Below are 16198 nucleotides of genomic sequence, written 5' to 3' on the forward strand. Positions count from 1 at the left end.
CTGGAAGCACTTCATGAACTTTCATGTTTCCAGAACTCAAAGGTTTTTATTGCACACAACAAATTTGGTGCCAAATAATAAATAAGCAGAAGGGTTAGAAGAATTGCCAATACGGTTCCTGCAACTTCAGTTCCTTGAACCCTTTAAGATATCATACAGGCTTGAAAAATTAAATATTAATTTGCTGATTGGTACGATTTGTTTGTTTAGGGTTATTTGGGGTGTTTCTTCACGTAGCTTGTTTAAGAGTAGGATGGCCTGAACCTCTAATAGCAGTGTCTCCCCACAGGTATGCCATCATGTGTGGAATTATGGCCGAATATGACACCATCCAAAACAAGATAAAGAACGGATACGTCTTTAAGGTAAGGCATGTGAACGGAGAGCTAGTTTTGACCTTGCAAATTCTTGGAATGGTCAAATAATAATATAATGCAAACAATGCATTATACATCTATTTATGCATATTGGGCATTGCATTCTCCATGTGCTTAGGCTAAAGAGGAATGGTCATTTTCACAGTTTAAGCCAATAAGACCCTCCTACAGTCATTAAGTTGCATCAGAGTGTGGAATAGCAGCACGTAGCATTTTATCTTCTGTCAGCAGCCTCTAGCAAACACTGTTTGCCCTCAAAACTCTTTGACAGGTGAAAGCGAGAGATAGAGCCTTGGAGAGGGAAGATATTAAAAAAAAAAAAACAGAAGAAGAATGGAAAGAACGAGGGAGGGTGCGTGACAGCCAGGAGTGTGCGGTAGCTCGACTAGATCGCGTGTGTGAGAGGTGTTTGTGAAATACTTGTGGGTTGGTGAAGCAGGACAGATCAGGTCAGAACAGAAGGCGGTGCAGCTGTGCTATGAATCAACAGTGAAAATCTTCTCTCTGTCTGTCTGCTTCTCTTCTCAGGATCATCTGGATAAAGCCATTGAGCTGAAGCCGCAGGACCCGCTGTCCTACTACCTTCTGGGCCGCTGGTGCTACGCTGTATGTGACCAGTACAGCACATCTCTATCTCTGCTCAACATGATGTACATTTATGAAGGCTAGCGTGTCTGCGTGACCTCCCACCTCCCTATGCTAACCCACCCACTGTTTCCCCTCATTCATTTCCACTGTTTAGGTTTTCTCAAGGTTTGTTTTTCCCTCTGCGATATTCACAGAGAGCGCTATGGGAGGTTAACACCATCCATTGTTAGCTTTAAATCAGATTGTACCAGGGAGATAATTTCATCCTGTTTCTGTTTGGCTCGTGTTCGCTCAGTAGCTGCAGTCATTTGGGATGCAGCACGTGATTGTTTCTGTAACTGTCTAGTCTTTTCAGAAACGCACGTAACATGATGAATTGCTGTTGTTTAGATCGAAATTTCCAGACGTTCTGCTTTTGACGGTTCCTGTTGTTTTATGAGCTGCTCATAACACCTGATATTTTCAGGGGTTGTATTTTACGGGCTGTCTACGGGGCATTCATGTTAAACAATGACCTACTGTTCACATTCAGCCAGCATCTCTGTTTGAAATTTCCTGATGTTGCCAGAGCAATTCTACACCTGGAGTTAGATACGGCTCTGATGACTGTGTGAGGCTCAAGCTGCTGCTGGCTGGTGACATTCTTCTGCAAAAGGTGTCAGTAGCAGAGCAGAAGTGGACGGGGGTGCCCGTTGTCATGGAAATACTAGTAAAATAACAGGAAGTTGGCTGTAAGAGTTCTGAAAAATGATATGTAACCAGTCCTGCTGGTAAATGGGTGCAGATTATTTTAATCTATGTTTTAACTGTTACATTTCTTCATATTTGTTCAGAGATGTCATTTCTATTACATGTTGTGTATATCAGAGTCAAATGAGACCATTTGTTTTGGTCTGAGATGCTGCTGTTTTATACATTATCCAGGGTGTTTTGGATGTCACATACTGAACATCAACATTACCTAAACAGCTCAAGAGATGGCAGCAATACAGCTGTGGTCATACGTTTACATACAATCATCACTGGCATGAATGTCAGGGTCATTTTGGGCTTTTAATGATTTCTTAGAACTGTTCTTTCTCTAGATTTTACAACATTCGTCTTTAATAACTCTAAAAATTAAGAATTGTGTGCGCAAGTTTGACTTCATTCTAGATTTCTATGATCCACATAGGGTCAAAGTTATAAATATTGGCTCACATGTATACATATATACGTACATTACTAAGTGTTCTTTAGAAGTTTGTACCTACACCTAATTCTTTGGGGGGTTTATTTTTGTTTGTTTTTTATGTCAAAAGTCAGAGGATGTGTGAAAGTTTGTGAAAGTTTAATTGTCTTTGTTATTCACAACAGTTCTTTAATTTTCATTCACTGTCAGAAAATAGGCTTTTACATATTAGCTACAAGGGGCGGTGATGCACTGCTTTTTATGGCTCAGTCACACGAGTCAAAACTGGATGGAAGTTTTTTGCATTTCTTGCGAAGGTTTTCACATTAAATTTTTAGAATCAGACAAAGATATACGAGCTGAAACATTTAAGTGTGAAAATGTGGAAGAAAATAAGAAATCACAAAGGCGAAAATACTTTTTCCATCACTGTACATTCAGAGTATAGTCGGAACCTGATAGGTATGAAACAGAACTTCAGAAATTCATCCACAAATAGTGACACAATCGCTGCAAAATAAGAGCGGCCCACAGAAACCCTGCTTTTACATAGAAATATAACTAGAATACAACATGCTGGCAACAAGAGTTCAGTCCCCTGTTGCAAAGAGACATTACACAGATGAGTTGTTAGAATAGTGGCAAAGATTTGCCATTTTATCCCATTTAATCGTCATGTTGTAAACAGATTACATGTAAAGATTAATTCAACCAATTCAGCTGCAAACTGAAATTAGACTGCCTCCAACTTGTTACTAATTCATCACTGACTTGATGCCTTTGACTGTAGCATTACCCCTCTCATCCATTAATGTTAAGCCAAGGTGGCCAATTTTCTTCTGATTGGTGATGTTTGTTTTCAGGTGTCTCAGTTATCGTGGATTGAGAGGAAAGTTGCTTCAACTCTGTTTGGAGAACCACCAAGCGCCACAGTTGAAGACGCACTGAAGAATTTCCTTAAGGTACTGGTGTATTGTTTCTTAAGCTATTCTGCGATGTAATTGAGATATATAATATATTATACACGACTATATACTTATATATATATCATATATAACTGATATAGTGATCATGATATATGTATTTATATATATTTAATTATATAATTAGACTATATATAGGGGGATACGGTAGTCCTCACTATATATACTACTCTATTAGTATAATAACTGTAAGTTGTGAGGTAGTAATATATTAAAGTACTACCTTTTTTTTTTTTCTTTATTTTTTAAACCAATGGATTATACTTGAAGCAATATGCTGTCCACATCTGAATAAAGTGTTTAAGGCAAAGTCAAAGAGTGGGGTGAAACACGATGAACTGTACAAATAAGAGCAATCATTTCTGAGCACAAACGATGGGCGTAGCCGTCTGAGGTTTAAAGTTCACCAAGAAAGTTAAGCACATTGAACTAAAGTGCATAAAGTAGGCATGATGGTTATATGTAATATTCAGTCCATGTCCTCAAACCAAGAAGTGAGACTTATTTCTTATTCAGTGGTTTATGTTTTTGTACTTTTTAACTGAATACTTGTTCTGACCTCAGTTATGAAACACGTAAATCACACCCCTGTTTATCTTGTGCTACGTTGCAATTTGCCTGCAGGTTGCATCTGTTCCCTGTTTTTAAAGCCCAAACCCTCTGTATTTAGAAAGGCTTAATCTCTGTTCCTACATTGGAAATGTTTATGTAGTGGGGGAAATTACTTTTGCTTTTGGCCAATATTCCTATGCATGCCTCATCTTCATGTCTTCTAGACCATAAGCTTGATTCAGGTGGTCACAGTTACAACATGTCACCAGTGACCTGGAGAAGCTTTAACTAAAACATTATACACCTCCCCAGCCTTGCTAGAGCTTAGTGTAGAGATGCGGCTCCGTTCTTAACATATTTAATGCTGCAGACTAAACTTGTTACTCCTTCTGTGTGAAGATCGAATTCTCAGAATGAAAGCAAGCTCTGTGAAACCAAAATATTCATGTGTAGTCCAAAAGCACACGCTTCAGTTAGTAACAGAAGCTGTTATTACAGACGTGAATGAAAGTCGTGACAGCATGGCTTTTATCGTTTTTAGACAGTGATTCTGTCTGTGTGATTAGCTTGACACTCAGTTCAGAGGAATTTGCTGATATGTCTGCTTTTGTCTAAGTACTGAGTTGGAGCGCCTCAACTCAACTGAACAAACTTGCATTGTGTTGCATTGCATACATTTTAATGCAATGCAACATATTTTGAAGTAGCTCAACAGTATATCACTATATCTGTATCAGTGTCTGTATGTAGTCAACAGCTGGCTGTCTTGTGGGATTTTCTGTATTCATGTGCTGAATAAAGGATTTGATTGGCTGAATATCACACGTGTACATACGTTACCTACCATAAGAAAAAAAAACAAAGAAAAAGCTGCACAGATTAAAATAGAAAGATAAAGTCTGGTCTGTCAAAATCTAGTAATAGTTCTGGTGTAGGTCCAGACTGTGATCTGAATGTTTTTGACCTAATCTATAAACTGTATATAAAAGATGGATGTTTATTTTGTGGACTTTTATTGTGGTGCCTTATTTATGACTCCAGCATGTGTTTAGTTGTTTGTTTCTTTCACAGTAGACATGTTGGTATTCGAAGTCAACGTTTGTTCTTGGGACTTCTCATTGATTACTAGCTCTGGTTAGCTAATGGGGAAAAGACTTAAGAGGTCAAAACTGTTGTAACCGGTTTTAAAAGTATTTTATTTCTTCTCTGAAATTGGACATGGGCTCATGTGGTGTCTTTGGGGATTGGATTCCTTTTGGTGCTGCCTCTAACCGCTTTTGTTTTGTTTTTTTGCACTTGCACCTTAGCTTTTTATTTCTACGCTACAAATGTTAGCGTCTTTTGCGGTCGTTGGAAAACTATGTCTAACTAAGTCTTGTGAAACTTTTCTTGTCTGTGTTTTTAACCAGGTCGAGGAGCTCCATCCAGCTTATTCTAAACTCAACTATGTGTTTCTGGCTAAGGTTAGTACTAGACATATCAGTACTTGGATTGTGAAATAGCATCCTGTAAAACGGTTTATAATAGGACAAAACAGTCGTTTGACAGTTCTGGGTCTTTTCTTTGTTAGTGCTACAAAGACTTGGGTCAGTGCGAAAAGGCTAAGAAGATGTGTCAAGCTGCTTGTTCAATGAGTGCTGAATCCAAAGAGGTACACTTCAGGACCGTCTGTATTCAGATCTGTTTGTTTTTGCCTCATCTAATCCAGCTAGCAAAAACACATCATAGCTAGGGATGGGTATTGATAAGATTTTCACAATTCCGATTCCATTTTCAATTCTGTTTAACGATTCGATTCTTTATCGATTCTTTTTTAAAACAAAGGAGAACACTAAGGTCGATTAGCTTAGAACTTTGTTTTATATCTTCTCTTTGAACAAGATAGAAATTTAGGAGTAGCACGGCCTTACAAACCCAACAGTGAGATCTTAAGAGATCCTTAAGAGATCCAGCCTACGGCTCTTCAGTGGGGTGTCACAGGGTCCCCAGGGAAAAAATTGTAAATGTAAAATAAATATTCTTCTGTAGCAATAACAAAGTATAACATAAATTATTCTGTAGCAATTACACAAGAATATCCAGTAATGTCTCTGCCTGCAATTAAACACATTCACTTACCGAAAATCGGGGCATCTGCTGTGGCAAATGGGTGCAAGCCTTTTACCACAAACTCACTGCTCGGTGACATTCGTCTATCCTGGCCTGAAAGGAGACGCTACCGGACTGCAGCGAGAACTGCCAGCATCTGAGCCAACCAGACTCTGTCTGTCTCATCATGATCACCTAAATGCACAGTAATGGCAGGTTTGGTAATAAGGCAGATCGCGCTAACATAATATGCACTGTTAGTTGATTATTTACCTGCCGCATTAACGGGAGAGGACGTGCAAACGTTACCGCTGCTGCTCACGAGTCCGGAGCGAAATTAAAAACACGACATTCATTTAAGGTTATTGCGTGTTTTGTGAGCAAATGCTTTTGCATATTCGTAGTGTTTCCTCCCTTAAATGAAATATCTACTTACAAGTATTGCAAGTTGCCCTGTTGTCATCCGTTCTCGTAAAGTATAACCAAACTTTTTAGCGTTTGAGCCGCTAAGGCGCCGTGTTTCCTGCCAGGTAAATGACGCTCCGCAACATGGTGACGTTATTCAGCAGTGTACCAGGGGCATGGAGAAAAGTTGTCGACTGGAATCGATAAGAGAATCGTTTGCGAAAATGTCAAATAATTCCAAGGAATTGAAACAGTGGGAACCGGTTCTCAACAAGAACCGGTTTTCGATACCCATCCCTAATCATAGCCTGCTGTAATAGGCAAATTAAACCCAGATATTTAACTGTTTGAAGGTGTTACTCATTCATTATCATGTGTTTTACCTTCAGAATGAAGAGGCACAAAAGGAGCTGAGTTTACTGTGCCCAGCACTTGGAGTGTGACAGCAGAGGAAAGGTTTTTGGGAATCAGTTTGCATGTGATAGACCATCGTGTTATTTCACTCTGTGAGTGTAGATAGCGCCCGTGGGTGTAAAAGGCTACTGCATCCAGATCATCTGTTGTACCTTTCCAGTCATATTTGTATTATGAAATTTTTAAAAGTAGAAACCAATCATCATAAAGGATTCCAGCTAAATGAGTGAGCTAAACCAGTGTTCTTCAGCTTATAGCAGTGCGTAGCAGACATTCTCTGAGGTCTGATTGCTCTGATAGGAAACTTAATCCCAGTGTGTCTCAGGTTGATAACACAGACCTGTCGCCTTTTGGGAAAGTGACAAACAGGGTTTGTTGTTCCGTCCTATCACATCAGACAATGACGCACCCAAACATTTTGCATTGCTGTGACCACTGAACGGCCACCACCACCCTCCCGATACAAACCAGCAATAATAGTCTCTTTTAACATTCACATGCAGACTTTATGAGATTATTTTCTCACAGATAAATTCTCTGATCATGACTCAAACTCGTTTACCTCCTGCTCCTCAGTTTCTGTGACAGCAGTACCACCAAATGAAGTGTAGTATTGGACAGCAGTAAGTTCTGTGTGTACACCACACACCTGAAGTCCTGTATTTAATGTGCCCTTTTGCATGTTTGCCAGATCATGGAAAAAATGAAACCATAAATGATGTCAGTGACTTCCTCTTAATAGATTCAAAGAGCACCTGTACAGGAACACAACAGGTTTTTTTTTTAACAGAAGCGCCTTTTACTCCAGAGTTCCTATTCCTGGAAGGTTTCCTCCTCTCATAGGTCACCAAGAACATTTGATTTTCCACGCTTTCATTTTTTTTAACCTTTTAAATTGAGCTCTGACACACTCACATGTGATTAGTTTGAAACATGTTAGGAATTTTTCTGAGTCAGCATTTTTTTTGGAGAGCTATGTAACATGAATCAGGAAACCGAAAAGGTGTTTGATGTATATAGAGAGGTGTCATTATGCTGCATATATAGTACACGTTATTGTACTGGTTACTGTGAAATGGATATGTTTCAGTTAATATGGAAAACCAAATCTGACTTGGGATTCGAGGATTGAACAGAACTTAAAAAAAAACAAATGAATCTGGTGTTCATGTAAAAAGAGTCACTGACAGGAAATCTGAGGATGTGTTTTGTTTTGTTTTTTTGCCATCAAAAACACAAAAACAACAACAACAAAAACCACAGGGCTGATGGCTGTCCATTAAAACCGAGCAATAATGCCAGGTTCAGACTCGTTGTTTATCATGACACAGCACTGAATTCCTGGTTGCATAATGCCACTAAAATGTGACCCAATCAGATTGAAATGAAGTTTGAATGTTTCCTTTTATTACTCTTTTACATATTCTCAGCTGTTATTTTTTATTATTATCTCTACTCAATGAAGAAAAACGTGCATATTGATTGAAAGCATCGGTGCTGTTGATACTGGAAATTAGTTTAGGGCTTTTATTTTTTATTTCATTGTATTTTTTAAGTCTACTTACAAAATGAATTATTTTGCTTTGTCGCTTTATGTATTTTTCTACCAACACTACAAATGTTTTTCTTTTTTTCTAATGCCATAACGAGTTCCTCAAGGTTGTATCGCATCGGATGGAGATTATGCATTATACTTGTGCTGTATTTTAGACAGTGTGTGTTTGATGATTGATGGTACTGGAATCTACAATTAAATCTGTGCAATCCTGATCAAATTTGCCAGCTTGTCTGTCTTGTTTATGTTTTTTGAGGTTTTATTGCTGAGGAGTAAAGTTATGTAAGCTGTAACTTATAATTAAGCTATACAGTGATTTATTTGTTTTATTTTTTTTTCTTATACTCTAAATTGATCTTAATCCAGAATCAACAGAGTGTAACAAGCTCCTGCTGGAGCCTACATGATTACGGAGACTGTACATTTTGTGCCAGGGCAATTCGGAGTTTGTTACTGGATCACATTCAGGCTAACTTCCCACCCGCCTAGTCATGTTTCAACTTTTCTTTTCTTTTTTCCCGCAGTAGAGCCATTTTAAAAGGGTGCCTCCCAAGTGAGTACAGGTGTTTGTTTATACAGGAATGAAAACTTCACCTTTCCTGGCTGATTTTATGAGCCTCCTGTGCTCTTTAATCAAAAGTCTGAGTTGAGACAGCTGCAGAAATCGCTTACACGTTGGTCTGGATGTGTGTGCACACACTAGCTGTCCATTGTTGCATAACAGATTTATAACCTGTTTGTTATCCAGGAAACTGACGGGCTGTCATTTATGTTTTTGATCATAAAACAGACGTGCAGTTTATCAAACTTTTTGTTTAATGGTTTTGCAGACAGGGTGTTGCATTTAGAAGGTTGGAGGAGTTAAAGAGTCAAACGGGGTTACATTTTTTCTTTAGAGTTTATTGCTGGTTTGTTTTCTTTTAGAGAAACTGTTTTTTTTTTTTCTATGACTGAAATGTAAATAAGTGCAAAAGAGGCACAAACAAGAGCAAATTCTAGACTTTTACAGGGTACATGGTATTTTCTTGGGGGGGGGGGCAATGTGACCAAGCTTAGCTAGGCTAGTTGTTCTCTGCTGATCCCCTGTCGTCCCACAAGATTCAAGTTTGTCCAAACAAGTTTTTATGGACAGCAATTATTTATCTGGTGCTCAACTTATTTACATGTTGTTCAAAGGATAATTTACTATCTATTTGTGCAGTCATGAAAAATAAAACCTTGACAGAACTGTTTGCAGTCCTACCGTAAAACAAGGTACATGCTGTTGTTGCTTAAATAACTGATCATCAGCAAGAGTGAGCACCTCTATAAAAACAACAGTTGTGTTAATATTTTTGCTGATCTGGGACATTTGATGTGTGTTGGTGAGTGCACATCTCAGCAAGCTCACTGCAGGTTCAAACCTTAGATGTACAACTCGAACTCTAGGCCTCAAGGCCTCACCCAGGGTCAACACACCTGAATCAAATGATTAGTTCATTACCAGGCTTCTGGAGAACTTCGAGACATGTTGAGGAGGTCATTTAGCCATTGAAATCAGCTGTGTTGGATCAAGGACACATCTAAAATCCCTCAAGGCCTGGAGTTTGACACCTGTGGTCTACAGGCTTGTTTAGGAAGCCTGCCAACAGCAGCATGGTTTAAGTTTATAAATTGTATCCTAAAAAACTACCAGATTTCTGGAGGATTGCCCTTTGGGCAGATGAAAACAAAGTAGAGCTATTTGGCCATAATGCACAGCACCACATTTGGCAAAAACTAAACATAGCACATTCAGAGAAACACCTCATACCAACTGTCAAGCACGGTGGTGGTTGGGTGGAGATTCGGGCTTGTTTTGCCGCCACAGGAGTCAATCGTGAACTCCTGTGTATTCCAATGTATGCTAGAATGAAATGTGAGGCCATCTGTTTGACAACTAAAGCTTGGACAAAAGAGTTTACGAGAGCTGCGTATAAACGAATATGACCGCGAGCCTCGATAAACTGAAACAACACTGTGAAGAAGAGTGGGCCAAAATTCCACCACAACTATGTGAGAAACTGATAGAGACTGAAAACAATTACTTAAGTCATTGCTGCTAAAGATGGTTCTGCAAGCTATTGAATCCTGGATGTATTCATAAAGAGCTAAAAAGATTTTAGCTACATGAAATGTACCAATTCATGTGGTACATTTATGTTTCCTCTGTAGGTTATGAGCTACATAGTCCATTTAATCATTCAGTAACAGAGTGATTGTATGACATTCCCAGCCCTTCATTATCTTCATTAAATGGTACCTATGCCATTTTGAAGTTGATTAGAGAGTCAAACAAACTTACAGTAAGTTCTTTTAACCCTGTTATAGGCCCAGGTACTTTAGAGCTATAGGTCCATATTTGACCTACATAAATTAGTCTTCAAATCAGCTGTCCCTCCACAAGAGAGGACCGCATTTATATAACACTGCAGGTATCACCTTCAAAATTTTCAAAATTGTTTTCATACTTCCTACTGATCTCTGTTCGTGTCTTTATATCTTGACCAATCTGATCTTGTCTTGATCTCAACTTAACCCCTTTATGAAGGTTTTGACCCCTGCTGCTAGAGTTGGATGTCTCGAGACCGGTCTTGGTCTCGAGACCACTTTTACGTGGTCTTGGTCTCGTCTTGGTCTCGACGGACTTTTGTCTTGGTCTCGGTCTTGGTCTCGCTGTTTCGGTCTTGCGTTCTCAAATCGACATAGTGTTCGGGAGATTTGGAGTCAACCATCAGCGGAGTGGGGGTGGCTTACTGGGCTTAAGCCCAAAAACAACACACGAAGCACAGAGCGCACCGTCGTAAATTCCCCCTAATTTTGGTATGATCCGAGCTCAGGCACTAGGCGACTGAGCGCAGCACCCATGTGAGCGAGGGGGGAGAAGCTGCTGCCTGCGAATTTGCTGCAGACAGAGGAGAGCTTAAGTTTGACCAGGTACCAAAGCAAATCATTCGTACTGAACTAATAATGTAAATATGACGGTGTATCACAAAAGATTGATATCAAACTGATCACTTGGTTGCGTTACTTGCTCTTCGAGTGAATCAACAAATGGATAAATAAAAAGCCGAACAGCAATGCTGATTTTTTAGTCTTAGCTTACATTTCATATTTTCAGTTGTTACCCTCCACGGCTAAACAAACTCTCTAAATCGGTTTCAGTTGTGTACTGATGAACACAACAATGGACATAAGGAGCTTCTTTCAAAGAAAAAACTCAGGTAGATGTTATTTTATATATTATGCTTTGGATGTTGTTCAGTATATCTATGCAAAACAAGAGGAATTTCAATACACAGCAGTATATTCACAGTTGAAACCAGATATTTACATACACTTTATGGAGAAAACATAAAAACTTTTTTTTACTGTTAAACATCAATTTAGAGTAAACTTTTGTTTTAGATAAATAAATGTTGAAATATCTTTTGAATTAGTTAAATGTCAGAATAAAAAGAGGGAGCTGTCTATTTTAATCACTTTCATCAAATTTAGGAGTACATATACACTAAGTTTATTGTTAATTAATAAGAAAACTCCAGACGATTCCATTCTGAGCTAAAGAAGCTTCTGATAGGTTAGTAGAGTCCATGTGATTTGATGTTACAATTAAAAAAGTGTTTGTGTTTTTATCTGAAGAGTACATAAATATCTGGTTTCAACTGTATATTTGATGATGTTGGTGTTTGGCTTGATTGTCAGCACAAAGAGGGAGAGAGAGGAGCAGAGAGGGAACAAGAGCAGGTGAGACACACATGTTAGTCAAATGGTTGTTTGCCAAAACTCATCAGAACATGTATCTAGTACCTAGTGTTTCTTTTTAGATACCATTTGTTACTTTTCAAATTCTATATTTATTAAGTTATGCAGGCTTGTTTGCACAACGAGGCTAAATAATTATATAAACTTTTCTCAATCTAAATATTGTACTTTGGTAGAATTAAAAAATAAGTGTAGTGCAGGTCTATGATGATTTTTAGTGCTACTATCATCTAGTTCTGATTCTGGTTCTGTCTTGGTTACTGTTGTAGTCCTGTTTTAATTCCAGATCAGTTTTGGGTCTGGTTGAATTGGGGTTTAGTCCCTGCCTTGATACAGGCCCGACTTTATTCTGCCTTGCTGCTTAATTAAAAAACTAGTTTAAGGTGTCCTGAATATGTATATAGAATAGCATCTGGCTGCAGTTTAAAGACTTTTTTTGTCTCGGTCTTGGTCTTGGTCTTGGTCTCGTCTCCACTCGGTCTCGGTCTTGGTCTCGTCTCAACTTGGTCTTGGTCTTGGTCTCGATACCCTCTGGTCTTGGTCTTGTCTTGGTCTCGGATTAGGCGGTCTTGACTACAAGTCTACCTGCTGCTCACAGCCTGCTGATAACTTGCTCGGTTAAGATCATTTTAACTTAACCATGCAGTGTCATTACAGTTTTATCACACCATTCCTAGCAGCGGGCTTCAACAGTTTGGCTGCCTTCTGTCTGAATACCACATCTGTTTTAATCTCACTCACATTCATTCAGATCTCCGTATATCCCTCCATTCACAATCTAAGCTCAGCTATGTCTAAGTTACACAACTTGCAGTCAACAGCAGATGGATCTTGTGTGAATGGGCCGCATGTGTACGTGCTTTATCTTCAGCCAATGAAGGATACAAGCTTTCATGCTAATCTTGTTAATGCAGCCTTGACAGGTCTAAGCTGTAATGACATAGGATGCGTCTTAGCGCCACTTCTTGCAATATTTTGAATTTCTTAGCAGGATAAAACCACCACAGCCCTTCTTATTATGGTTTGTGCACACCAAGCTTGTATAGAGCAAGCGCCCATCTGTGCAAGGCATGATATTTCTCGTCACCTTCATTCAGTCACCATGCACTTTTTCTGTATGTTTCACTCTCTGTTACTTTACAGAAGAATATTTGCTTCCTTCTGCAGCTTCCTGAAATGCAAGGCGACAGACGATATCAACCTTCAATGAGTTACTGCTTTTGTCCCGTCCCTGCAGTTATACCTGAAGTTGCTGTGCAGCTGCACTGGGTGCATTAACCACAATATTGTCCGCTTCTTTGCTCTTTTTTAACTCATTTTTCATCTGTCTTCTCATTTCAGCTGAAGAAAGCCCACGGTTTTCCTTCCCATTCATAAAGATTATGCTTGGAGTATTGCCACACATGACTTCACTGGCACTATTTAGTCTTCAGATTTCACTTTGTATTATTAGAAATGGACAAAGGGTTGCTTGGAGAACGGCATATCAGTAATCAACTACTGTCTGAACTGGCCGTGCACTGGCTAGCTTTCTATAATCATCCAACTGATCAAGAACAGGATGTTCTGACAGAGTGAGATAAAATGCTGAGAAGGGAAAGGCACCTCGCCAACACTTCTCCTTTGTTCCCACCTGACATGATACCCGGCGAAGGGTCCTTCACTTTCAGAGTGATTTATTAATCAGGTCGGATTTATGAGCTTTAAATACAGATTTTTAAATGTAATCATTTCTCCCTTTAAGCTGATTACAACAGAGCCAACTACAAATGTGAAAAACAAAAAGAAATCTTTTTATTATACAACTGTACAATCTCATTACAGACTAAAGAGACACTCAAGATAACATCACAGCTGCAGCATTGTGTACTCAGAAGCATAAAGCACTGTATTGTTACTTTAAGCAGAGCTAAATGTCTTGTTTGTGCCAAAAATCTACACAAATGTATATATTTCTATTAAAAAACGCATTTGAGGTAAAGGTAATGTAAATTGTTGGATTTGAGGTATTTCTTGACTTTCGTCATGCTTTCGGCTTTAATCTTCAATACAACTTTTTCTGATCTCATCAAGCGAATTACAGCATCAGTGGAACAAGTCCACAGACATCGTGCTTTTCCGCCTGCTGTAAATGCATTAACACCTAAAATCGGTTGGTTTTTTTAGCCAGACTTTCATTCAAATGCATCAGCAGCAAGCCAACAAATGCTCAAATCCAAGACTTTACAGTCAGTCTATTAGTCTCCAATGCTCACACAGCAATTAGATGAGTCTATAAACAAAATTAACAAAGTACTTGTATTGTCTCAAAGCCAATTTCATCAGCATTTCTGTAACAGAAAAATAGGATTAAAAAAAAGTAAAAGGTAAAAGAAATTTGGTTACTGGCAACATGAGTGTGGAAATCAAAAGAGGACATAACTGGTTCGGTTCATTACTGAAATTTAAACAAAAGGAGAAGCAAATCCCTAATTCAACACTGATCGAATATTAGCTTTATTAACTTTCTCATACATGAACTGGGCAGCAAGAAGAGACAAGTGTTCCCTTCAGCATGTCTGCTCGGGGTACTCCTTGTTTTCCTCCTTTGCCTCTTTCTTTAAAACAGCATCTACAACAGGTTTCAGAATATAGATGTATCACATTAGCACTTAAAAGGTACTATTTGGCTTTTATCAGCCTTATTCCTGAGCATCTACACATATATACCTTATATTAAAACAACAACAACTACGTGTTAGTCAGGTATTTAATATTAGCAGATATGAAGCTTTAGGCTCCGCTATTAGCTTATTTATTGGCAAGATGTCTGACCTTGGCACTTTCTGTTTCGTCACACAAAAATGGATTAACTCCAATCTTTAGTGCTTACCTTCAAATGTCACGTATTTTTGCTTTTACAAGTTCGATATTGCACTGGAAAGGGTTTGGAGCCCTAATTAGGAAAATAAACACAAAGAATACAGAGAGAAAGAGAATTTAAGAGCTTCCTGAAAATCATATTTTGTTTTTTGTGGGGGTTTTTTTTGTTTGTTTTCTTTTAACTGACAGCACAAAAGAACAGCAAAAAAACAACAACAATAAAACAAATTAACTGACAGCTTTAACTTTCTGCTTTTCAGTAAATTGGAACTCAGGTAACCACAGTGTGACTTTCTTTGAAAGTCCCGTTCACAGCTGGCGATGTGCTGCAGTCCTCTAATCTGATGAATCAAAGGAGTGTGCCTAATTGCTGGCTGGCATGTGAGACTGTTTTTGAAGTTAGATGTGAGATTGATCCAGGTGAGATGGTGTCTACAAGATGTACATCTTCTTTGATTTGAATACCAAGGCTTTTTCTTTCTGGCCCTGATTAGAATAAGTCAGTAATCAAAGGCTGTGAAATCAGTCTCAACTCTGGTACATGAAACATTTTAAACAGTGTATATGAGATCAAAAAGCAAAAGCAGTGGCCTGAGATTTCCAGACATTAAATATGGTGCTCAGCCTCAAACAAAAGTTTCTACGTTTTCCTCTGCCTTCATGTCTTTTAGCACCTTATAGTTTGAATCTAATTTATTCTTTTGTTTGTGAGTCTGATGAGGGCTGACTGGTAGCTGCTTCCAGCAACTTCATATCATCGCGCACAGACACGGCTACAGAGAAAGGGTGAGGCTTCAGAGTCAGGCCATAGCTGTAGCCCAGTTTCACCGGCACTGCAGGGTCGGCTGTGATGTTGCACTGGTGCGCTATGAGAGCTGTGAGCAGGAACAGCTGCATCTTGGACAGCTCCTCGCCGATGCACCGCCGCTTGCCCAGGGAGAAGAGGAGCACGTTGCTGGTCAAGTCTTTATTCAGCATTCCGCTCTGGTCCAGGAAGCGCTCTGGGTCAAAGATATCTGGTTGGGACCAATTGCTTGGGTCATGGTTGACGGACCACTGGTTGATGAAGATGACCGTGTTCTTTGGTATGGTGTAGCCCATGATGGATGTGTCTGTGGTGGTGGAGTGGGGGATGGTGAGAGGGACGAAACTTGTGAAGCGCATCACTTCGTAGATGAAGGACATGACATAAGGCAGCTGCTGCTGGTCCTCGATAGCAGGGACACGGCTCCGGTCCACCACTTTGTCCACCTCCTGCTGGAGACGCACCTGTATCTCTGGATACCTGCAATCACAGGTGAACACACATTTAAGGTGACTACTGCCAGGATAGAAGTTAAACACTCTTGCTGGTGAACAAAGTGGAATGAAGAATCTTTTTCGTTAGAAAATGGTTTCTGCCGTTAACCCCCCCCCCCCC

The 16198-nt window shown here is 39.2% G+C and overlaps 2 protein-coding genes across 2 annotated transcripts in view; one reads left to right on the top strand and one right to left on the bottom strand.

Annotated features, from left to right (window-relative positions):
* Positions 1–289: 289 nt before the first annotated feature.
* Positions 290–8353, top strand: LOC102300705 (regulator of microtubule dynamics protein 2; the record flags this gene model as incomplete). Its single annotated transcript, XM_005927021.3, is given in 6 exon segments — positions 290–365; positions 906–983; positions 3000–3098; positions 5081–5134; positions 5242–5322; positions 6554–8353. Coding segments are annotated over 6 exon segments (442 nt in total), but the record flags the coding sequence as incomplete, so codon positions are not given.
* A 5335-nt stretch (positions 8354–13688) lies between these two features.
* Positions 13689–16198, bottom strand: part of LOC102301026 (cytochrome P450 1B1) — a 4542-nt gene continuing 2032 nt past the window's right edge. The window contains exon 3 of the mRNA XM_005927022.3: positions 13689–16063. Coding sequence (XP_005927084.1) covers positions 15472–16063 — 592 coding nt within the window. The 3' untranslated portion in view covers positions 13689–15471. The remainder of the gene's footprint in view (positions 16064–16198) is intronic.

Source organism: Haplochromis burtoni, unplaced genomic scaffold (assembly GCF_018398535.1).
Source record: "Haplochromis burtoni strain Fernald_Lab_line unplaced genomic scaffold, NCSU_Asbu1 Contig_96, whole genome shotgun sequence".
Classification (NCBI taxonomy): domain Eukaryota; kingdom Metazoa; phylum Chordata; class Actinopteri; order Cichliformes; family Cichlidae; genus Haplochromis; species Haplochromis burtoni.